General features: G+C 45.2%; 1 protein-coding gene across 1 annotated transcript; it reads left to right on the top strand.

Annotated features, from left to right (window-relative positions):
- Positions 1-3,161: 3,161 nt before the first annotated feature.
- LOC308075002 (scavenger receptor cysteine-rich type 1 protein M130-like) lies at positions 3,162-22,206 on the top strand (the record flags this gene model as incomplete). The annotated part of the gene is made up of 15 exons (XM_080414578.1): positions 3,162-3,279; positions 3,376-3,675; positions 8,186-8,491; positions 8,590-8,889; positions 9,749-9,796; positions 10,289-10,594; positions 10,740-11,045; positions 11,137-11,442; positions 12,114-12,419; positions 12,516-12,815; positions 19,904-20,209; positions 20,301-20,597; positions 20,917-21,246; positions 21,392-21,483; positions 21,586-22,206. 15 exons carry the CDS (start codon positions 3,162-3,164, stop codon positions 21,778-21,780), a joined length of 3,816 nt encoding a protein of 1,271 aa, XP_080270704.1. The 3' UTR covers positions 21,781-22,206.
- Between the last annotated feature and the right edge of the window lie 2,651 nt (positions 22,207-24,857).

Here is a 24,857-nt window from a genome sequence, read left to right as displayed (position 1 = left end):
AGGTAATAGACACACTACACTTTATGTTTGAATTATAATTTTATAATATAATTCATATTGTTTTGTATTACTTACACATTTGTGTCTGTACAGAGTCTGTTGATGTTAGGTTGGTAGGAGGAACCAGTATCTGTACTGGTAGACTGGAGATGAAACACCAGGGAGAGTGGAGACCAGCGGATGCTTGTTTTGACTGGACCCTGAAGTCATCATCTGTAGTGTGTAGACAGTTGGACTGTGGCTCTGCTGTTTCAACAACATTTCGTTCTGGTTCAACACTTCGGCCTGTATGGATGATTACATCTCCATGTGTTGGGTCTGAGTCTTCACTGAGGGAGTGTGGAATTTTTTTTTCTTATAATTCCACTGATAGACTGGAGGAGGTGATCTGTTCAGGTAACACAAATAATGACTTCAACAATGCAAGTAATCTTTACATTATTTTACTCTATCTATCTATCTATCTATCTATCTATCTATCTATCTATCTATCTATCTATCTATCTATCTATCTATCTGTCTGTCTGTCTGTCTGTCTGTCTGTCTGTCTGTGTGTTTCTGGGGGGGGGACCCCCCCCTCCCCCCGATGCAGTGTGTGCATTGTGTTCCGATCTGTGCACCGTAGATCGTCTAAATAGGGCCCCTTGTCTCTGATGTGTTCCCGATGCATTCATTATATGGACTCCTTTGTAGTGATTTAATCTCTCTCTCTCTCTCTTTTGGATTTGGGTTATGTGCTGTACACAGCTTAGTTAAGCTTTTGGATTTGGGTTATGTGCTGTACACAGCTTAGTTAAGCTTTTGGATTTGATCATGGCTGTGTGTAACAACCCGTTCATTTCCCTGACGTTGAGTCGTAACTCGTTGCCACAACCATGAGAAGTCTATGCTTACATTATTTCAGCTAAGCTATTTGTGCTAATAACACAACATTAATTAGAACATTAAGCTTGTGAATAGACGCTCTGCCATTTTATTTTGATCAAATTGCTTCAGTTCACTTTCTAGCCGATTCATTGATTTAAAATTTCACCCGACGTATCTCTTTCTCTCTCTCTCTCTCTCTCTCTCTCTCTCTCTCTCTCTCTCTCTCTCTCTCTCTCTCTCTCTCTCTCTAGAGTCTCCGAGGTTGGTGAATGGGACTAGTATGTGTTCAGGCAGAGTGGAGGTGAAGTCTAATCAGTCGTGGGTCTCAGTGTGTGAAGGTGACTTTGACCAGCAGGATGCAGAGGTGGTTTGCAGGGAGCTTGGCTGTGGGCCTCTTGCAGTCCTCCAGGGGGCGCTCTATGGAGAAGCGAAGGCTCCAATGTGGACCAAAGAGTTCCAGTGTGAAGGCAACGAGTCTGTTCTCCTGGACTGTGGAACCTCAAACTCATCTAGAATCACCTGCTCACCTGACAAGACTGTTGGACTCACCTGCTCAGGTAAAGGACACACAATAATTATGATTTCAATAATGATGATAATAATAATAATAACAATAATGATTTTTTCACTCTCTCTCTCTCTCTCTCTCTCTCTCTCTCTCTCTCTCTCTCTCTCTCTCTCTCTCTCTCTCTCTCTCTCTCTCTCTCTCACTCACTCTCTCTCTCTCCAGAGTTCGTGAGGTTGGTGGATGGGACTAGTTTGTGTTCAGGCAGAGTGGAGGTGAAGTCTGATCAGTCGTGGGTCTCAGTGTGTGAAGCTGACTTTGACGAGCAGGATGCAGAGGTGGTCTGTAGGCAGCTTGGCTGTGGGGCTCATTCAGTCCTCCAGGGGGCGCTCTATGGAAAAGTGAAGGCTCCAATGTGGACCAACGAGTTCCAGTGTGAAGGCAACGAGTCTGCTCTCCTGGACTGTGGAACCTCAAACTCCACTAGAAACACCTCTTCACCTGTCAAGACTGTCAAACTCACCTGCTCAGGTAAAATAAACACTACACTTTAAGTTGTGTTCATCATCTTATAATAGCATTTATATTACTTTGTATTGTTTCATGTATTGTCTCTGTACAGAGTTTGATGATATCAGGTTGGTAGGAGGAACCAGTAACTGTACTGGTAGACTGGAGATGAAACAGCAGCTAGAGTGGAGACCAGTGGCTGGTTCTGACTGGAATCAGGAGTCATCATCTGTAGTGTGTAGACAGATGGACTGTGGCTCTGCAGTTTCATTTTCAACAGAAAGGAGTGTTAATCCTAGACGTCAACATGTATGGGGGATTAGATCTTTCTGTGTTGGATCTGAGTCTTCACTGAGGGAGTGTGGAACAAAGGACTCTGGTGATTCCACTTGGAATAGACTGGAAGTGATTTGTTCAGGTAACAAATAACATCAACAATAACAATAAGATTTACAGTATTTCATTTCTCTCGCTCTTCCTACTACAACATGAAGTTTACATTTGTCAACTTCATGCTTTGGGTTATGTGCTGCTGCCACACAGCTTAGTTAAGCTTTTGGATTTGGGTTATGTGCTGTACACAGCTTAGTTAAGCTTTTGGATTTGATCTTGTCTGTCTGTAACAACCCGGTCATTTCCCTGACGTTGAGTCTTAACTCGTTGCCACAACCATGAGAAGTCTATGCTTCAATTATTTCAGCTAAGCTATTTGTGCTAATAACATAACATTCAGTAGAGCATTGCGCTTGTGCATAGACGCTCTGCCATTTTATTCAAATTGTTTCCATTCACTTTCTAGCCAATTCATTGATCAAAAGTTTCATCCGACATATCGGTATAGGCACTAGGCAGAGATCTCCAATTGTATGACTACGCAAGGTTACCGTTCCATAAGCATCCATAATGGACTTATACTTACTTTGTAATGGTTTAAAAATGTAAAATCATACAATGTAAATAATTATGATACAATGTCAATTCACTCGTTCATTCCCCCCCCCCCCCCCCCCTCTCTCTCTCTCTCTCTCTCTCTCTCTCTCTCTCTCTCTCTCTCTCTCTCTCTCTCTCTCTCTCTCTCTCTCTCTCTCCAGAGTCTGTGAGGTTGGTGAACGGGACTAGTTTGTGTTCAGGCAGAGTGGAGGTGAAGTATAATCAGTCGTGGGTCTCAGTGTGTGAAAGTGACTTTGACGAGCAGGATGCAGAGGTGGTCTGTAGGCAGCTTGGCTGTGGGGCTCATTCAGTCTTCCAGGGGGCACTCTATGGAGAAGTGAAGGCTCCAATGTGGAACAAAGAGTTCCAGTGTGAAGGCAAGGAGTCTGCTCTCCTGGACTGTGGAACCTCAAACTCAACTAGAAACACCTCTTCACCTGTCAAGACTGTCAAACTCACCTGCTTAGGTAAAAGAAACACTTCACTTTACTTTATGTTTGAATCATTATTTTATAATAAAATTAATATCACTTTGTTTTGCTTACGTCCTTGTCTCTGTACAGAGTCTGTTGATGTTAGGTTGGTAGGAGGGACCAATAAATGTACTGGTAGACTGGAAATGCAACACCAGGGAAAATGGAGACCAGTGGATGCTTTGCCTGGCTGGACCCTGAAGTCATCATCTGTAGTGTGTAGACAGCTGGACTGTGGCTCTGCTATTTCAATAGAATGGAGTTCTAGCTTTACACATGAACGTGTATGGGGGATTACATCTCCCTGTCTTGGGTCTGAGTCTTCATTGAAGGAATGTGGAACCAAGAAGTCTCAATATTCCACTCACAGACTGGAGGTGATCTGTTCAGGTAACAAAAAATTACTTCAACTATGCTGTAGCTGTTTTTACCATAAATGTGTTTTAGCCATCAGAAGGTTTTAGCTTTTTTCCCTAAACAGATGCATTAACTATGTATGTAGTGACAATTAACTCACATGACTACTGTTCATTTTTCACTAAGAATAGGATTATAATCAGAAGCCAAACAAGCCTAATACCATTCACATTTCCCCACACATTTTAATCGTTCCAAAGAACAAATTCCAATGATGATGTCAAGGTATTTATATAATGCCAAATATGCATATTATTTGAAAAAAATTATATCTGTTGTGGCGCATTAGTGTCGTGAATATCGGGTCCTGTGCTTATGGAATATGAAGTTAATATGCTATTAATACATTATGAACACAAATTGTCAGAATGTTTCATGTCAGAATGAGACCAAAACGAGGAGACCAAAAGGCTGTAGTGGGGGAGAACAGCTGGGTTGTCTGCTACAGTGGAGGTAATCAAGATAACACCTCCAGCTATCCTGTCTATTGTCTTAAGTGTGAACCAAAACAAGCCACCGAGCCAAATCTTTTGTAACCAAGCGGCTGATTATAATACTATTGTAAGGGTGATGGTTGAGGTGAATGCATATGTTATCTCTCTCTTCAAAAAAAAACTCTGGTAAAGAAATACAGACTCAAATTGAATTCTTGTAATTATAACTATTTCACAGTAAAAGCTTATTTTGTAGCAAGTATAAACATTGGTGAAATGTGGTTGGTGGAAGAAACCAGTTCGTTTCATGCAACTTTTCTTCTTGAATCTAAGGAAAATGTCAAGTCCTCTTAAATCATCTCTTTTTGTCTAAATCATTCATACAAGGTTGAATACATATATGTGTGGTCTTATTTTGAAGGTAATAAGGTGTTAAACAAGGATTGCATAATATGAGCTTGTGTAAAAGTATAGTTTTATAAATAGGTTAAAGTAAATTGTCATGAGTCAGTGTAAAGGAGGCAGATCCATTGTGAAAGGCTGGCCCAAGAAGTCTATTGTTCTTTAAAAACCTGTTGTGAGTGGTTAGAAGAAGGACTGAGAGGAGGTCCTGGGTCAAATGTCTGTCTGCATATAATATGACGTTTTTGTGAGAAACGGGGCTCTGTGATTCTGAACCCAAGCAGATGCCACGTTCGGCAGGATAAAGTAGATTCTGTGGAATAAGATGCGCTATATGTTGAATTGACTCGAACGTATGGATTGTTAAAAGAACTCTGACAATAAAATGGAATTGTTAAGAAAGGAAAAACTCCGGTTTCTGAGCGATGACTGTTTATTCCCCGCCTCCGGAAATGGACTCGTATTTCCGCCGGTTCCCTTATGACTCAGATACCACATTAGCAATGTCTTCCCTGAATCTTGTAGTATGTTGCCAGTCTTCTTAAACTTTGAATTGGGATGGTTTGGCTCCACAGTAGAGGGGCTGGTCATAAACCTTTGCTGTTCATTTGTTCAAGAAGAGCAGGTAACAGCTGATTCCATTCAAAGGCAGCTCTACAAAGTTGTTATAGTGTCAATTAGTATAGCATGCTTATGCATAGAATATGACAATTCAAGGACGGCATCTCTGTGTGAGGGTACTACTCTACAAGAAGTGTTTAAAATGTCTTCTCGGGAGGCTTTTGCCATGCTAGGGGCTTGTATTTAAATACATATTTTTCCATAATAATTACATCAATTAAGAATCTCACATCGTTTATTGATACATTCTGAACCAGCCTACAGTACAGCCTACACAAGGACATTTTATAGTACTTATATTTTGTGAATGAATACGGTTGTGAGGTATTTCCTCAGTCAACATGGCCATGGCCAGCATTGAATGCATCGGAGTTCCCAATGCATTTACTCACGAATAAATGGTGATATTTAATGTTGAGTAATAAGGGTGTTCAGGGGGGCAAAAACCAGCAGAACTGATAGATCGAGAGAAGGTTTAATGAAACTACTTAGTCTTCCACATGCATCAATATGAACGTATGCTTCCTGTGTAGTAATTTAATGAGGCGCAGTTTACGGAGCTAGTTCAGGCCAGGCAACTCAAGGGATTGGGCTAACCGATCAGGTGACTAAGTCACATGCACTCTTCTCCTGGTCGGTGGGTTATAAGTAATGCTCTGCCTACCTGCTCAGTCTGGTTGCGCTCTTCTGCTGCTCTGACGTGCGACGCTGCTGCTGCTCTGCTGCCGAGATCCTGCCGGATCTGCTGCCCTTGCTTGCCTACGTATGCTGCTGACACACTGTCTTGCTGAGCCGACGTGTGTCGTTACTGCTGCTGCTGCTGCTATTGCTGAGATCTGCTGCTGCTGCTCGCTGCTTACCTGCTGCTGCCCATGAAAGTCATCCCACCCGCCTCCCCGGCATCCACCTGTAGGCTCTGTTTCTAGATCCCCATGGGGGTCTTTATTCATTCCCTGTAAATGCTATTTGGCATGTAACATTTATTAACCCATTAAGACCTGAGGCCGATTCCACAAATGTCTTCTAAATCCCAACAGTTTTCTGAAAAACGTATGTTTCTGTATCAGTGGTGCTCAAAGGACCCCTAAAATGATATGTATTTGGCCGCGGACCCTCATCTCAAAATATTTAGCTCCAGGGACCGCCCAGAAGCAAAGAATAGAGTTAAAAATGTTCGCTTTAAACAATATATACACACCTGTGGATTATACCAGGGACAATGACTTGGACTTTAGCCCCCCCTCGGACACACCTGTGGACTACACCAGGTACAAATGACTTTTTGTTGCACTCCCTCATGGAGCTACATGCGGATTATACTAGGGTCAGTCCACTCTAGGTGGACACGCACTGACCTTTTGCACCTTAATCCCTTGTATAACGCACTGACTTTTTTTTGGTCTTTTTCTATTGTGCTCCTTTTTCCTCTAAGCACCTTAACGTCCATTGTCTATCATGCACAGTATAGTATAACATGCACAGTATACAATACATTGCTGCTATGCTCAGGCACCTTAGTTTAGTTTTTTTTAGTTTTTTTTATTATCTCAGGTAATTTGTAAATATGTAGATAACTTGTCTGGCCTTCTGTTGCTCTCTTGTTTTGATCTCCTTCCCACCTGCCCCCCACCCTCTTCTTCTCCCCCCCCCCCCCCTCTTCTTTCTATGGAAACTAACGTTGCGATGGGAACGATGTACAAAAAAGAATTTCACCAACTTTTTTACCTTGTAAACCTGTGATGTGACAATAAAACTGATTCTGATTCTGATATATATTAAAAGATTTGCACACATTTTCACGATTAAAAAAAAAAAAGTTTCTACAAGCTCATGATAAAGGATAATTCCTTTTAACAGGTCGTTCATGAAAGTCCTTGCGGTCTTGTTTCCAATGAGAACCTGTGAGCAATTGGGGTTAAGAGTCTTGCTCAGGGACAAATTTCATATCATCGGCACATATGCTGGGATAGCCTGGAATCGAACCTGGGGCAACCAGGGCCAGCTGGTTCCCTAGGCGGGCTCACTAACCACTCAGCTATGAGCGCTATGAGCTTGTATATCTGCACTATGAGCTTGTATATCTGCTATTTTTGAATAGCCAAAGTATAAAATAATGCTTTTTAGCTCAAATCAAAAAGTGACACAGATGCGTTCCAGGTCTTAATGGGTTAAAATGTTATTCTTACAGGGAGTGAATGGATTCAGAGGCCTGACGCCAAACTATGCTTCCTTATGCGTTCTATATCCATTCTCAAGCTTGCTCAATAAATATATATTCTAATCCAATCCAAGAGTTGTCTGACTGAAATAATAATGTGTGGAGTCTCGCTAGGACACCGCCTGGCAGGTAAGCACCGCACCATGGGGAGACAGTGGATGAGAGGCAGAGAGAGGACCAGAAGACAGCGCTGCAGCCTAGGCCGCGTCATCGTCAATCTACCTCCTCGATCAGCCCCAACTCAGCGCACCTGTGTGACAGGCCGGGCGTTGGCTACAAACACTCTCTGCCCTCTCTGTCAGTAGTACTGACTCTCCATGGTGAACAGACGGGCGCCAGGCGGTAAGCGAAACACTCCACTATTTCCCTTCCTAAAACTCTGTGTTGTTAAGTGAAATGACCGCAAAGCTTGTATCTTTTTGGGCGGTGAAACCGCCCCTATATGTGAGGTTTGGATATTTGCACCCCCAATCCTGCGCTGTGATTGGCCACCAGTGTACCCCCCTAACCCTGCACCGTGATTGGCCAATCACAGTCTATTCAGGACTGTGATTGGCTAGTGAAACATGCATAGCCCTATAAATAGGACTATGCACTTAAAAAAAACACATTTATGTTTTTTTTTTAAGTGAATCACACATTGTGAATCACACATTAGCTAGCAAGACACCGCCCACTTCACACTGGGTGTAATCGTTTAAAAAATAAACAATAACAAATGAAATAATAAAAATATAGTTCTCTCTCTCTCTCTCTCTCTCTCTCTCTCTGTCTGTCTCTCTCTCTCTCTCTCTCTCTCTCTCTCCAGAGTCAGTGAGGTTGGTGAATGGGACTAGTTTGTGTTCAGGCAGAGTGGAGGTGAAGTCTAATCAGTCGTGGGTCTCAGTGTGTGAAGGTGACTTTGACCTGCAGGATGCAAAGGTGGTCTGTAGGGAGCTTGGCTGTGGGCCTCCTTCAGTCCTCCAGGGGGCGCTCTATGGAGAAGTGAAAGCTCCAATGTGGAACAAAGAGTTCCAGTGTGAAGGCAGTGAGTCTGTTCTCCTGGACTGTAGAACATCTAGCTCAACTAGAAACACCTGCTCACCTGACAGGACTGTTGGTCTTACCTGCTCAGGTAATAGACACACTACACTTTATGTGAATTGTTTGAATTATAATTTTATAATATAATTCATATTGTTTTGTATTACTTACACATTTGTGTCTGTACAGAGTCTGTTGATGTTAGGTTGGTAGGAGGAACCAGTATCTGTACTGGTAGACTGGAGATGAAACACCAGGGAGAGTGGAGACCAGCGGATGCTTGTTTTGACTGGACCCTGAAGTCATCATCTGTAGTGTGTAGACAGTTGGACTGTGGCTCTGCTGTTTCAACAACATTTCGTTCTGGTTCAACACTTCGGCCTGTATGGATGATTACATCTCCATGTGTTGGGTCTGAGTCTTCACTGAGGGAGTGTGGGGAAAAAAAGTCTTATAATTCCACTGATAGACTGGAGGTGATCTGTTCAGGTAACACAAATAATGACTTCAACAATGCAAGTAATCTTTACATTATTTTACTCTATCTATCTATCTGTCTATCTATCTATCTATCTATCTATCTATCTATCTGTCTATCTGTCTGTCTGTCTGTCTGTCTGTCTGTCTGTCTGTCTGTCTGTCTGTCTGTCTGTGTGTTTCAGGGGGGGGGGTGTCTGTGTGTTTCTGGGGGGGGGGACCCCCCTCCCCCCGATGCAGTGTGTGCATAGACCGCCGAAGTCTGACGTCATTTACACATCCTTTGTTTGTCTACCTGGTTCGCAGTTTTCCACCCCCGTTCTGAATCCCATAGACGTATTTAATATCGCGTCAAATAAGAACTGTGTTCCAAAAATAAACAAATGACCACGGCGTGTTGACTCTTATGGATATGAAGCATCAACTGACGGTGAGAAAACGCTAATGTTACTTCCGCCGAATTAGTTACATTTTCGCCAGAAACAGACTGTATCAAATATAAGTGACTGACTATCATAAACGATACAGAACCCCCTCCCTGACAATAACGCCGACACGCGGTGTTTATTTTTGGACCACAATTCTTATATGAGACGATTCTAAGATGACCCAATGTTATTCTCCATAGAGAAATTACTTCCGCAAACCTGGGGATGAACGAGTCACGTCAGGACTTCGGTGCTCTATTGTGTTCCGATCTGTGCACCGTAGATCGTCTAAATAGGGCCCCTTGTCTCTGATGTGTTCCCGATGCATTCATTATATGGACTTATTTCCTTTGTAGTGATTTAATCTCTCTCTCTCTCTCTCTCTCTCTCTCTCTCTCTCTCTCTCTCTCTCTCTCTCTCTCTCTCTCTCTCTCTCACTCCAGAGTTTGTGAGGTTTGGAGGACAGATCGCAACGGCACAAGGACACTTTGGTAGAGATGTGGTTTGGTTTTTGGGTTGTGTAGTTTCCAGTCTGCGTCTCCTTCCTACTACAACATGAAGTTGACATTTGTCAACTTCGTGCTTTGGGTTATGTGCTGCTGCTACACAGCTTAGCTAAGCTTTTGGATTTCGGTTATGTGCTGTACACAGCTTAGTTAAGCTTTTGGATTTGGGTTATGTGCTGTACACAGCTTAGTTAAGCTTTTGGATTTGATCATGGCTGTGTGTAACAACCCGTTCATTTCCCTGACGTTGAGTCGTAACTCGTTGCCACAACCATGAGAAGTCTATGCTTACATTATTTCAGCTAAGCTATTTTTGCTAATAACACATTAATTAGAACATTAAGCTTGTGAATAGACGCTCTGCCATTTTATTTTGATCAAATTGCTTCAGTTCACTTTCTAGCCGATTCATTGATTTCAAATTTCACCCGACGTATCTCTCTCTCTCTCTCTCTCTCTCTCTCTCTCTCTCTCTAGAGTCTCCGAGGTTGGTGAATGGGACTAGTATGTGTTCAGGCAGAGTGGAGGTGAAGTCTAATCAGTCGTGGGTCTCAGTGTGTGAAGGTGACTTTGACCAGCAGGATGCAGAGGTGGTTTGCAGGGAGCTTGGCTGTGGGCCTCTTGCAGTCCTCCAGGGGGCGCTCTATGGAGAAGCGAAGGCTCCAATGTGGACCAAAGAGTTCCAGTGTGAAGGCAACGAGTCTGTTCTCCTGGACTGTGGAACCTCAAACTCATCTAGAATCACCTGCTCACCTGACAAGACTGTTGGACTCACCTGCTCAGGTAAAGGACACACAATAATTATGATTTCAATAATGATGATAATAATAATAATAACAATAATGATTTTTTCATTCTCTCTCTCTCACTCTCACTCTCACTCTCACTCTCACTCTCACTCTCACTCTCACTCTCTCTCTCTCTCCAGAGTTCGTGAGGTTGGTGGATGGGACTAGTTTGTGTTCAGGCAGAGTGGAGGTGAAGTCTGATCAGTCGTGGGTCTCAGTGTGTGAAGCTGACTTTGACGAGCAGGATGCAGAGGTGGTCTGTAGGCAGCTTGGCTGTGGGGCTCATTCAGTCCTCCAGGGGGCGCTCTATGGAAAAGTGAAGGCTCCAATGTGGACCAACGAGTTCCAGTGTGAAGGCAACGAGTCTGCTCTCCTGGACTGTGGAACCTCAAACTCCACTAGAAACACCTCTTCACCTGTCAAGACTGTCAAACTCACCTGCTCAGGTAAAATAAACACTACACTTTAAGTTGTGTTCATCATCTTATAATAGCATTTATATTACTTTGTATTGTTTCATGTATTGTCTCTGTACAGAGTTTGATGATATCAGGTTGGTAGGAGGAACCAGTAACTGTACTGGTAGACTGGAGATGAAACAGCAGCTAGAGTGGAGACCAGTGGCTGGTTCTGACTGGAATCAGGAGTCATCATCTGTAGTGTGTAGACAGATGGACTGTGGCTCTGCAGTTTCATTTTCAACAGTAAGGAGTGATAATCCTAGACGTCAACATGTATGGGGGATTAGATCTTTCTGTGTTGGATCTGAGTCTTCACTGAGGGAGTGTGGAACAAAGGACTCTGGTGATTCCACTTGGAATAGACTGGAAGTGATTTGTTCAGGTAACTAATAACATCAACAATAACAATAAGATTTACAGTATTTCATTTCTCTCGCTCTTCCTACTACAACATGAAGTTTACATTTGTCAACTTCATGCTTTGGGTTATGTGCTGCTGCCACACAGCTTAGTTAAGCTTTTGGATTTGGGTTATGTGCTGTACACAGCTTAGTTAAGCTTTTGGATTTGATCTTGTCTGTCTGTAACAACCCGGTCATTTCCCTGACGTTGAGTCTTAACTCGTTGCCACAACCATGAGAAGTCTATGCTTCAATTATTTCAGCTAAGCTATTTGTGCTAATAACATAACATTCAGTAGAGCATTGCGCTTGTGCATAGACGCTCTGCCATTTTATTCAAATTGTTTCCATTCACTTTCTAGCCAATTCATTGATTAAAAGTTTCACCCGACATATCGGTATAGGCACTAGGCAGAGATCTCCAATTGTATGACTACGCATGGTTACCGTTCCATAATCATCCATAATGGACTTATACTTACTTTGTAATGGTTTAAAAATGTAAAATGATACAATGTAAATAATTATGATACAATGTCAATTCACTCGTTCATTCCCCCCCCCCTCTCTCTCTCTCTCACTCTCACTCTCACTCTCACTCTCACTCTCTCTCTCTCTCTCTCTCTCTCTCTCTCTCTCTCTCTCTCTCCAGAGTCTGTTAGGTTGGTGAACGGGACTAGTTTGTGTTCAGGCAGAGTGGAGGTGAAGTATAATCAGTCGTGGGTCTCAGTGTGTGAAAGTGACTTTGACGAGCAGGATGCAGAGGTGGTCTGTAGGGAGCTTGGCTGTGGGCCTCTTGCAGTCTTCCAGGGGGCACTCTATGGAGAAGTGAAGGCTCCAATGTGGAACAAAGAGTTCCAGTGTGAAGGCAAGGAGTCTGTTCTACTGGACTGTGGAACCTCAAACTCAACTAGAAACACCTCTTCACCTGTCAAGACTGTCAAACTCACCTGCTTAGGTAAAAGAAACACTTCACTTTACTTTATGTTTGAATCATTATTTTATAATAAAATTAATATTACTTTGTTTTGCTTACGTCCTTGTCTCTGTACAGAGTCTGTTGATGTTAGGTTGGTAGGAGGGACCAATAAATGTACTGGTAGACTGGAAATGCAACACCAGGGAAAATGGAGACCAGTGGATGCTTTGCCTGGCTGGACCCTGAAGTCATCATCTGTAGTGTGTAGACAGCTGGACTGTGGCTCTGCTATTTCAATAGAATGGAGTTCTAGCTTTACACATGAACGTGTATGGGGGATTACATCTCCCTGTCTTGGGTCTGAGTCTTCATTGAAGGAATGTGGAACCAAGAAGTCTCAATATTCCACTCACAGACTGGAGGTGATCTGTTCAGGTAACAAAAAATTACTTCAACTATGCTGTAGCTGTTTTTACCATAAATGTGTTTAGCCATCAGAAGGTTTTAGCTTTTTCCCCTAAACAGATGCATTAACTATGTATGTAGTGACAATTAACTCACATGACTACTGTTCATTTTTCACTAAGAATAGGATTATAATCAGAAGCCAAACAAGCCTAATAATACCATTCACATTTCCCCACACATTTTAATCGTTCCAAAGAACAAATTCCAATGATGATGTCAAGGTATTATAGAATGCCAAATATGCATATTATTTGAAAAAAATTATATCTGTTGTGGCGCATTAGTGTCGTGAATATCGGGTCCTGTGCTTATGGAATATGAAGTTAATATGCTATTAATACTTATTTTAATTTAAAGCTTATTTTGTAGCAAGTATAAACATTGGTGAAATGTGGTTGGTGGAAGAAACCAGTTTGTTTCATGTAACTTTTCTTCTTGAATCTAAGGAAAATGTCAAGTCCTCTTAAATCATCTCTTTTTGTCTAAATCATTCATACAAGGTTGAATACATATATGTGTGGTCTTATTTGAAGGTAATAAGGTGTTAAACAAGGATTGTATAATATGAGCTTGTGTAAATGTATAGTTTTATAAATAGGTTAAAGTAAATTGTCATGAGTCAGTGTAAAGGAGGCAGATCCATTGTGAAAGGCTGGCCCAAGAAGTCTATTGTTCTTTAAAAACCTGTTGTGAGTGGTTAGAAGAAGGACTGAGAGGAGGTCCTGGGTCAAATGTCTGTCTGCATATAATATGACGTTTTTGTGAGAAACGGGGCTCTGTGATTCTGAACCCAAGCAGATGCCACGTTCGGCAGGATAAAGTAGATTCTGTGGAATAAGATGCGCTATATGTTGAATTGACTCGAACGTATGGATTGTTAAAAGAACTCTGACAATAAAATGGAATTGTTAAGAAAGGAAAAACTCCGGTTTCTGAGCGATGACTGTTTATTCCCCGCCTCCGGAAATGGACTCGTATTTCCGCCGGTTCCCTTATGACTCAGATACCACATTAGCAATGTCTTCCCTGAATCTTGTAGTATGTTGCCAGTCTTCTTAAACTTTGAATTGGGATGGTTTGGCTCCACAGTAGAGGGGCTGGTCATAAACCTTTGCTGTTCATTTGTTCAAGAAGAGCAGGTAACAGCTGATTCCATTCAAAGGCAGCTCTACAAAGTTGTTATAGTGTCAATTAGTATAGCATGCTTATGCATAGAATATGACAATTCAAGGACGGCATCTCTGTGTGAGGGTACTACTCTACAAGAAGTGTTTAAAATGTCTTCTCGGGAGGCTTTTGCCATGCTAGGGGCTTGTATTTAAATACATATTTTTCCATAATAATTACATCAATTATGAATCTCACATTGTTTATTGATACATTCTGAACCAGCCTACAGTACAGCCTACACAAGGACATTTTATAGTACTTATATTTTGTGAATGAATACGGTTGTGAGGTATTTCCTCAGTCAACATGGCCATGGCCAGCATTGAATGCATCGGAGTTCCCAATGCATTTACTCACGAATAAATGGTGATATTTAATGTTGAGTAATAAGGGTGTTCAGGGGGGCAAAAACCAGCAGAACTGATAGATCGAGAGAAGGTTTAATGAAACTACTTAGTCTTCCACATGCATCAATATGAACGTATGCTTCCTGTGTAGTAATTTAATAATAATGTGTGGAGTCTCGCTAGGACACCGCCTGGCAGGTAAGCGCCGCACCATGGGGAGACAGTGGATGAGAGGCAGAGAGAAGACCAGAAGACAGCGCTGCAGCCTAGGCCGCGTCATCGAGGGGCGGTACCTTCCAATCTACCTCCTCGATCAGCCCCAACTCAGCGCACCTGTGTGACAGGCCGGGCGTTGGCTACAAACACTCTCTGCCCTCTCTGTCAGTAGTACTGACTCTCCATGGTGAACAGACGGGCGCCAGGCGGTAAGCGAAACACTCCACTATTTCCCTTCCTAAAACTCTGTGTTGTTAAGTGAAATGACCGCTAAAGCTTGTATCTTTTTGGGCGGTGAAACCGCCCCTATATGTGAGGTTTGGATATTTGCACCCCCAATCCTGCGCTGTGATTGGCCACCAGTGTACCCCCCTAACCCTGCACCGTGATTGGCCAATCACAGTCTATTCAGGACTGTGATTGGCTAGTGAAACATGCATAGCCCTATAAATAGGACTATGCACTTAAAAAAAACACATTTATGTTTTTTTTTAAGTGAATCACACATTGTGAATCACACATTAGCTAGCAAGACACCGCCCACTTCACACTGGGTGTGATTTTTTATGTTATAGGCACTGTATGGAACGTTTAAAAAAGACCCTATTGTGATGACAGAACGGGGCCTTGGACCTGGGGAAAGGTCTTCCCCCTAAATGACTGTGTAAACAATGCTCTCTGAGCTAAAGGTGTGAGCCGGAGCTTCACTGCCCCCCCCCCCCTTTGAAACAGTATCAAACAATGCCTGAATAATTGATGCCTGAACTGAGCCCCAACCCTGGGAGGAACCTTTGTTGACAATTATTCACCATGCTTAGATACTCACCTTTTATGATTTGAAACGTTATGCAGTAACTCTGTGCCATTCATTGAATAAAACACCCATATTTGGGCTTGTACCACCACTGTCTGACTCTTGGCTTTGATCGATACCCCACAAATGGTGGAGAATACGGGTAATATCTGATCAACGCCAAGACCTCAAACAATGGAACACGCCACCGCCTTGACGGCGTTACTAAAAAGCCAAACTGATTTGCAGACAGCGGTGCAACGATTAATTGACAGAATGGCCAGAGATGTAGCTAATGCACGCGCACCTAGAGAGGTGCTCACCAAACTAAATCCTGACGATGACGTGGAGGTATTCCTGGAAGTGTTCGAGCGCACCGCAGCCCGAGAGCGGTGGCCAGTGGCCGACTGGGCCTCGCTCCTAGCTCCGTTCCTCAGTGGCGACGCGCAGCGCGTCTACCACGACCTAACGCACGCCGATGCCCGCAACTACCCCACGCTGAGAGACGCCATCTTGGCCAGCCAGGGCCACAGCCTCCCCGGCCGGGCGCAACACTTCCACACCTGGACCTACCAGTCGGCCCAGCCACCGCGGCCCCAAGTGGCGGCCCTCCTCCACATTACGCACAGCTGGCTAGCGGGAGGAGGTGAGCCCCCCATCGTGGACCGGGTGGTCATCGACCGCTGCATTCGTTCCCTGCCGCCTGATGCCCGCTGATACGCCTCACAAGTGAGCCCCACCTCACTCGAGGCCCTCGTGGCCCTCCTCGAGAACCACCAAGTGAGCGTGGAAATGATGAGGACCACTCGCACCGAGCCGACGAAGAGCCCCGCTGACGGGAGGCCCAGCCGGGACCGTAAGCGGACGCCGCCGCCGACCGCCTCCCCCACTCGGCCCCGAGCCACTGGGCCCAGCCGGGCCCAGCAATAGAGGAGATGTTATGTCTGCGGGCAGGCGGACCACATCTCCTGGACCTGCCCAGACCGAGACCGGGACGCAAGCATGGCATCCGCCACCGGCTCCGACGGGGCCCGGCCCTGCCTGCACACGGGGACCAGTCACGACCAGCGCGCCACCCTGCCCGTGAAGGTGGGCGGCCATGACGCCCACGCCCTCCTAGAGTCCGGGAGCGTGGTCACGCTCGTCCGTGCCGACCTGGCGGGACCGACCAGCGACGCCACACTGCCGGAAGCGCCGTCGTGACGGCAGGCGTAGTGCCGAATCTCCCCGTACCCTTGCTCATTGGCACGGACTGCGCTCTGTTCGGCCGGTACTGGTCCCCCGGCCGGCAGAGCGGTCCACCCCGCCGGGCGCCGCGGCCCAGACAACAGAGCCCCCTGCCTGCCTTCCCGGCGTTCCGGCCCACCACCGACGGCCCCGTGAGTGACAGCTCCCCCGAGGAGGAGCCACGGCGAGAGGAGGAGGAGGAGGAAGAAGAAGGAAATCGGGGCTCGGCAGAACCAGGCACCCCGACCTTGACAGAAGGAGGAGACCCGTTCACCGAGTTCCCCCTGGCAGAGCCGCGCGGCGCCACGCGGCGCCACCTCGAGATGGCCCGCCAGCGTGTGGTGGCCATAGATGGGAAGAAGTGTGACGGGGTGAGTGAACTAAGTTCCCCATACTTCCTTGTGAACAACGGCCTGTTATATAGAGGGGTGGTAAACAAGGGGGGGGGACATGATTGAGCAACTGCTGGTGCCGAAACAGTATACGTCCCGAGTGTTATATCTAGGACACACTCACCAGTTAGGGGCCTACCTGGGGGTCCAGAAAACATACGAGCGCATTCTAGCCCGTTTCTATTGGCCCGGTGTGAAACGGGCCATTGAAGACTTTTGCAAGGGCTGCCCCGAATGCCAGCGGACCGCCCCTCGGCCCACCTTTCATAACCCACTGGTACCCCTCCCCATCATCAGCACCCCGTTCTCCCGCCTGGCCATGGATATAGTGGGCCCACTGCCGAAGTCGGCCCGTGGCCACCTCTATATCCTGGTAATCTTAGACTACGCTACGCGTTACCCCGAGGCCATACCATTACGCGCGGCCTCGGCCAAGGCCGTGGCCCACGAGCTGCTAATGATGTTTAGTCGGGTAGGCATCGCGGAGGAGGTGCTTACAGACCAGGGAACATGTTTTATGTCTCGTGTCAGGTCACAACTGTACAAATGGCTGAAGATTAAGTGAATACGCACCTCCGTGTACCACCCCCAGACAGACGGTCTGGTGGAGCGCTTCAACCAGACCTTAAAAAAAAAGTTAAAGAAACTAACCGAGGTTGATGGGAAAGATTGGGACCAGTTAATCCCCTATGTTTTGTTTGCCATACGGGAGGTGCCACAAGCGTCCACGGGGTTTTCACCGTTCGAGCTGGTGTACGGCCGGCGACCCTGTGGACTACTCGACATTGCCAAAGAGTTCTGGGAGAGCCAGCCGTCGCCCCACCGCAGCGTCGTGGAACATGTGGACCGGCTCCAGGCCCAGGCGAAGAGGATCTGGCCCCTGGTTCGAGAACACATGGCGCAAGCGCAGCGCGACCAAGCGCGCACGTACAATCGCGGCGCCACTCTCCGCGAGTTCCAGGTAGGGGAAAAGGTGTTGGTGCTGGTGCCCTCCAGTGAGTGTAAATTCCTGGCCAAGTGGTAGGGGCCATATGAGATCACCGAGAAAATGGGGCCTGTGGACTACAAGGTGAGGCAGCCGGGCCGGAGGAAGAGCCACCAGATATACCATGTGAACATTCTAAAGAAATGGAACGCAGCCAACCCGCTGCCACTGCCGGCCCTACTGACCTCCTTTTCCCCCCAGAGCTTGCCCCCGGTCCCCATAGGAGAGGACCTCTCGCCCGCCCAAACCCAGGACATCAAGAACATTTCATAAAACTAAACGAGGTATCCATGTTCGACGCCTATCCGTTGCCCCGGGTGGACGAGTTAATAGAGCGCCTGGGACCTGCGCGCTTCGTCAGCACATTGGACCTGACCAAGGGCTATTGGCAGGTCCCACTGACGAAACAAGCAAAAGTGAAGACAGCCTTCTCCACCCCAGAGGGTTTGTTCCAATACACCGTGCTGCCCTTCGGTGTCCATGGCGCCCCTGAGATGAACTACGCCACGGTAGAGAAGGAGTGCTTGGCGGTGAAGTGGGCTATTCAACACCTCCGCTACTACCTCTGGGGTCGAACCTTCACCCTCATCACGGACAACGCACCCCTGAAGTGGATGGCTACCAAAAAAGACCGGAACGACCGAGTGACGAGATGGTTCCTGGAGCTCCAGGACTACCACTTCAAGGTCGAGCATCGGCCAGGAAAGGACATCCCACACGCCGACGCCCTCTCGAGAATGTATGAGGAAGTAGAAGCTGAAGCCCCCGACCCAGGCGGCGGGCTTAGGGGGGGGATATGTGGAGTCTTGCTAGGAGACCGCCTGGCAGGTAAGCGCCGCCGCACCATGGGGAGACAGTGGATGAGAGGCAGAGAGAGGACCAGAAGACAGCGCTGCAGCCTAGGCCGCGTCATCGAGGGGCGGTACCTTCCAATCTACCTCCTCGATCAGCCCCAACTCAGCGCACCTGTGTGACAGGCCGGGCGTTGGCTACAAACACTCTCTGCCCTCTCTCTCAGTAGTACTGACTCTCCATGGTGAACAGACGGGCGCCAGGCGGTAAGCGAAACACTCCACTATTTCCCTTCTTAAAACTCTGTGTTGTTAAGTGAAATAACCGCTAAAGCTTGTGTCTTTTGTGGGCGGTGAAACCGCCCCTATAAGTGAGGTTTGGATATTTGTACAACAAATCCTGCGCTGTGATTGGCCAAAAATGTACAAAAATGTACCCCGCCTAACCCTGCACCGTGATTGGCCAATCACAGTCTATTCAGGACTGTGATTGGCCAGTGTCACATGACACATGTGCATAGCAGTATCACATGACACATGTGCATACCCTATATAAGAAACCATAACTTTAAAAAAAACCATAGATTGGTTTTTTTAAAGTTATGGTTTCGTCCATCATAAAGAGTGTTTCAATAAATGTATTTATTTTTTGTACATGATTGGTTGACTCCATTCAGTATTGTGATTAGCTAGCAAGACACCGCCCACTTCACACAGGGTGTAATTTTTATGTTATAGGCACCGTATGGAACGTTTAAAAAAGACCCTATTGTGATGACAGAACGGGGCCTTCCCCCTAAATGACCTAACTGTGTAAACAATGCTCTCTGAGCTAAAGGTGTGAGCCGGAGCTTCACTGCCCCCCCCCCCTTTGAAACAGTATCAAACAATGCCTGAATAATTGATGCCTGAACTGAGCCCCAACCCTGTGAGGAACCTTTGTTGACAATTATTCACCATGCTTAGATACTCACCTTTTATGATTTGAAACGTTATGCAGTAACTCTGTGCCATTCATTGAATAAACACCCATATTTGGGCTTGTACCACCACTGTCTGACTCTTGGCTTTGATCGATACCCCACAAATGCTATTGTATTATCTCTCTCTCTCTCTCGCTCTCTCTCTCTCCAGAGTCTGTGAGGTTGGTGAATGGGACTAGTTTGTGTTCAGGCAGAGTGGAGGTGAAGTCTGAACAGTCGTGGGTCTCAGTGTGTGAAGCTGACTTTGACCAGCAGGATGCAGAGGTGGTCTGTAGGGAGCTTGGCTGTGGTGTCCCTTCGGTCATCCAGGGGGCGCTCTATGGAGAAGTGAAGGCTCCAATGTGGACCAAAGAATTCCAGTGTGAAGGCAAAGAGTCTGTTCTCCTGGACTGTAGAACCTCAAACTCATCTAGAAACACCTCTTCACCTGTCAAGACTGTCAAACTCACCTGCTCAGGTAAAATAAACACTACACTTTAAGTTGTGTTCATCATGTTACAATAGGATTAATATTACTTTGTATTGTTTCCATTGTTGTGTCTGTACAGACTCTGATATCAGGTTGGTAGGAGGAACCAGTAACTGTACTGGTAGACTGGAGATGAAAAACCAGGGAGAGTGGAGACCAGTGGTTGGTTTGTCTGGCTGGACCCCGAAGTCATCATCTGTAGTGTGTAGACAGCTGGACTGTGGCTCTGCTGTTTTAATAAAAAAGAGTGACGGTTTTACATGTCAACCTGTATGGTGGATTAGATCTTCCTGTGTTGGGTCCGAGTCTTCACTGAGGGAGTGTGGAACAAAGGAGTCGTATTATTCATCTGACTTAATGGAGGTGATCTGTTCAGGTAATAAACAATGACTGTACACTTTAATCTCTTATTAATTGATCTATAACTGTCTGTGTGTCTTTCTCTCCACTGGTCGGTCTTTGTGAACTGTAAACAGTGAAACAAAGAGGATTGTTGTTTCTATTAAATTGAATACGATTCAAATGAACTTCATTGACTTTAAACATTTCTGTATTTGTTACCAAAGAAAAAGACTACATCATTTCAGTTATCCAGTCATATAAGTGGCTTTAGTTACTGGATGATACATATTAATTCAGAGTCATGTATCTAATGAGTCTGGAGATTTCAGCCAATTTCATCTGTCTTGTTACAGATCTGCTTTTTAAACCAAGCATCCTCATCTTCCCCTCCATAAACGGGGTTTCTGAGGGCCAGCAGCAGGGGCTGCAGGTGTTTGAGCGTTCCAACTTCTCCACCACCTGCTTCATCCAGCCACAGTACCCAGGAGGCTCCTTCCACCTCACCTTCACTGGATCCAACACAACACACAACCACACCCAGCCAGCTGTCAATCATTCTGCCAACTTCCTGTTTCCTGCAGCAGACCACACCCACCAGGGGAACTACACCTGTGTTTATCACATCTCTGTTTTTAATCATAACTTCTCCTCTGAGAGCGAGGTCCTCTCTCTCACTGTCACAGGTAACCTGAATGAAATTGATTTTCAACTCAACAATAATATGAATTCAGAAATCCTTATTCTGTCAAATAAACCTTCTGTATTGACAGCTGTTCCTTAATGTAACATGCTTGGTGATGAGCTTATCCAAACACATTTCTCTCACAGCCTTTCATCTGACAGCTGACATCATCAGGGTTACGATCACAGTGCTGCTGGTGCTCTCGATGGCGTTTACCAGTGTCTTCTATTCGCGGAAGGTAATCTTTATTCATCTTTATTCAGTGCAAGACTGGAATACACATGATTAAACTGTTTGTTCTTACTTAAATTCAAGTCGGGTTGCTGCTATGTTTCTCCAGGCCACCAGAGGGCAGAATGCAGGAGTGGAGTGCACTGAGGAGGATTATTATGACATTATGTCCAGTGCTGAAGCTGGGCCAAGTGAAGAGGCAGAAGAGTACCATCTGTACGAAGAGATAGATCTCCATGGCGGTGCTGAGGCTGGACCGTGTGAGGAGGAGGAATACCACCAGTACGAAGAGGTGGAAGACTAAGGAAGAGGTTCTCAAACGTTTTTAATTTCAAGGACCCCAAGTTTTATGTATGCATAACTCTGTGTTACAGGTCCATTTGGTTCCATTCGTACACTTGCTGAGTTGCAGACCTGTAAGGGTCCTGTTACGGCCAGCCGTATTTGTATTATTTATTAGATAATTGTATTTGGTTTATTTTGGGTTAATGAGGATGCTTTGGGAATATTTCTGTGCTATGTGTGGCTTGTGTTATATTGTTTCTTTTCTGTATCCCATATAAGGTCGTGAATGGTGTGAAAGCTGTGAGACTGGGTGTGGTGCTGGTGTGAGTGTGAAGTGGCTGATTGTATGCAGGCTGTGCTACAGATTGACAGGTCCAGCCTCCGGTCCTGTCCCCTGCTCTCATTCGTCACCCCTGTCCACGCCCTATCCATGATTGGCTGTGATCCAGAGTCCTCACCTATAGACGAATCCACAGACACGCTGCCTGTAGGCAGCCATTGCTGCGGTGTCAATGCTCCGCACCGCGACACCGCAGCAATGGCCGCCTACAGGCAGCTGCAGGCAGCTGCAGGCAGCTGCAGGCAGCTACAGGCAGCGCGTCTGTGGATTCGTCTATAAAGCCTCACTCTGCTCTGGCAGCAGTGGGGACAAGCAGCTCAAAAAGCAGCAGAGACTCGATCCCTCTGGTCTCCCAACCCATGTAACCTTTTCTGCCTTTTGTTTAGTTGATTTGTTTGGCCTTCAGTTCACCCAAAGTTTTGATTCTGTTTATCTTCGATCTTGAATAATATTTAGTCATTCAGAGTTGTCAGTTACCTATTTGTATATTTTATACCCTATATTCACTTTGTAGGGGTGTTTTGTACTTTTCTTTGGTTCATCCAGTTCTTGGTTTGTTTCTGTTTTCACTTAGTTAGGTAAGTAAGTTTAGAAATGGTGTATTTTCTTTTGATTAGGATTTAGGTTAGGGGTAATGTTTCTTTATTAGTTAGTCCTTTTTACTAAATTGTAAACCGGCACCCTGAAGTCATTTTGCACTTGTGAAAAAAGACAAAGGAGCTTGAAGTCTCTGCTAAGAAACGAAAATAAAAAAATAAAAAGTTTAAGGACTTTTAAGACCTTTTTTATACTGTCGTGTATTATGAGGCATCAGACCGTGTTAGCAGGCTTGTGGTTGTAATAAAATGGAGGAGAAGAGACGTCAGGACCATGTTCCATGTTCATTTATTCAGCATTCATTCAAGTACAGCATCATAACAGCATAGCAGAGAGAGCCAGGGAGCCGGAGCTCCCTGACAGCCTCACGGCCAGGCAGTACTAACTAATAATGTTGCAGTCACTTCTTTATACACTGTATAGCTGACATTAGCATGTGGGGTGGGGGTCAACGATAGCCTCCCCCCACCTGTTGACCAAACACATGGTAGACTCACTGTCTCTCTACCTGATTAGCTAAACAATGGAGATGTCACCCCAGGCTGAATAGCAGATGCTAGCCAGGATCTGAGTAAACAACAAAGGTCACTTGAGTAGGCCAAAATGCATACAGTTAGACTGTGTCTTGTCACATTATTATTACTCTTACTTTAATCATTTCTTTATATGCTTTGACTTGCACACTGTTCATATACCACAATACCAAAAAAAGAAGTTAAAGAAAAAAGACCATTTCTGCATCAAAAGTAATCAACAAACTATACTATGAAACATTGGGCAAATTGTCAAATGAGAAAGAGGCAACAATTGTGAAAATAGCCGATCTACAAGCTTGTAGATCGGCTATTCCAAGTGCTTGTCAGTGTGGGGATTGATTTTGGGGGGTCACAGCCTGAAAAAATTGAGAACCACCCTGCATTATACATGAGTGACAGACCATGCAACACATTCAAAGACCACTGTCTGTTTTCTGAAGCACATGGACCTGAATACACCTTAATTCCTGTAATGTTGACAGCAGTGTTAAACCGTTGAATTCTTAAAATATGTTTTGCCGATTTTATAAAATCTTTAAAAAAAATATATATATATACTGTATATAACTCAATAAAGGTTAAATGTTCTTGATGAAAATGCATTGTCCTCTGCAAATCACATCTGAACCACAGTTCTAGGGTGGTTTGAAATGTGATTCCCATCTGATTCTTACAGATGGGTCTCAGTTTGGACACTCACTCATGCACTGATGCCTGATTTATACTTCATCGCACGGCAGTGTCACTTGTCAAAATTAGAAGATCTGCAATGTCCAGTGAGTGACACCGTCATATGACCGTGTTTAAGTTAAGCATTACTCACCTGTGCTGCGTGAAACATAGGTATTGCACACAACATCTGCCAATGCAGATAGGTCGACGATGTCTAAATACACAAATCCAATCTGATCACTAACAAATAACAGTAATGAAGAGTAAGTCCTACATACATGTATAAGACTGTATAAGATTTGAGAAACTAATTGGATTTGCGTGCAGTCTGAACAAAGCTATATTATACTGCCATTTCTTACTGTTCTTTTCATTGTCTCCGCCAGGCCGAAAGGCATGGCGAGAGAGTATGTTTTACCCTCCGTCCGTCCGTCCGTCCGTCCGTGTGTGTGTCCCTGTGTCTGTCCGTCCGTGTGTCCTGTCCGTGTGTTACCAGCTAATCTCTGGCACCGTTGGCCTGGTCGCCTCCAAACTGTGCACACACACTCCCTGGATGCCAATTCAGAACCTCTGCCTCAAATTTTTCACATGGGCCTGTTATAGCGCCACCTGGAGGAAAAACCTTTTTTTTTTACATTACTCCCACAGATTTTATCCAAACGTCATGCAAATCGGTACACAGTATCTCTATAGTCATGTGATCAACACGGATCTGTCCGATTTCCCATATTCCATCCTCATTGGCTAAGGTTCGCTTCCAAAATTTTCAGGATTGGTCCGTTTTGAACAAAATGCCTCAAATCATGAACGCAGCTTGCGATTTCTGTGAAATTCCACAAACACAATCCCATTAGGCCAAGGAAGAAATGCCACCCTTTTTCACATTGGCCTGTTATAGCGCCACCAGCAGGTCTAATTTAGCAAAATACCTCAAATCATGAATGCAGTGGC

This window comes from Gymnoscopelus braueri, assembly GCF_963280865.1.
Source record: "Gymnoscopelus braueri genome assembly, chromosome: 19".
NCBI lineage: Eukaryota > Metazoa > Chordata > Actinopteri > Myctophiformes > Myctophidae > Gymnoscopelus > Gymnoscopelus braueri.
This window is presented reverse-complemented; position numbering and strand designations above follow the sequence as displayed.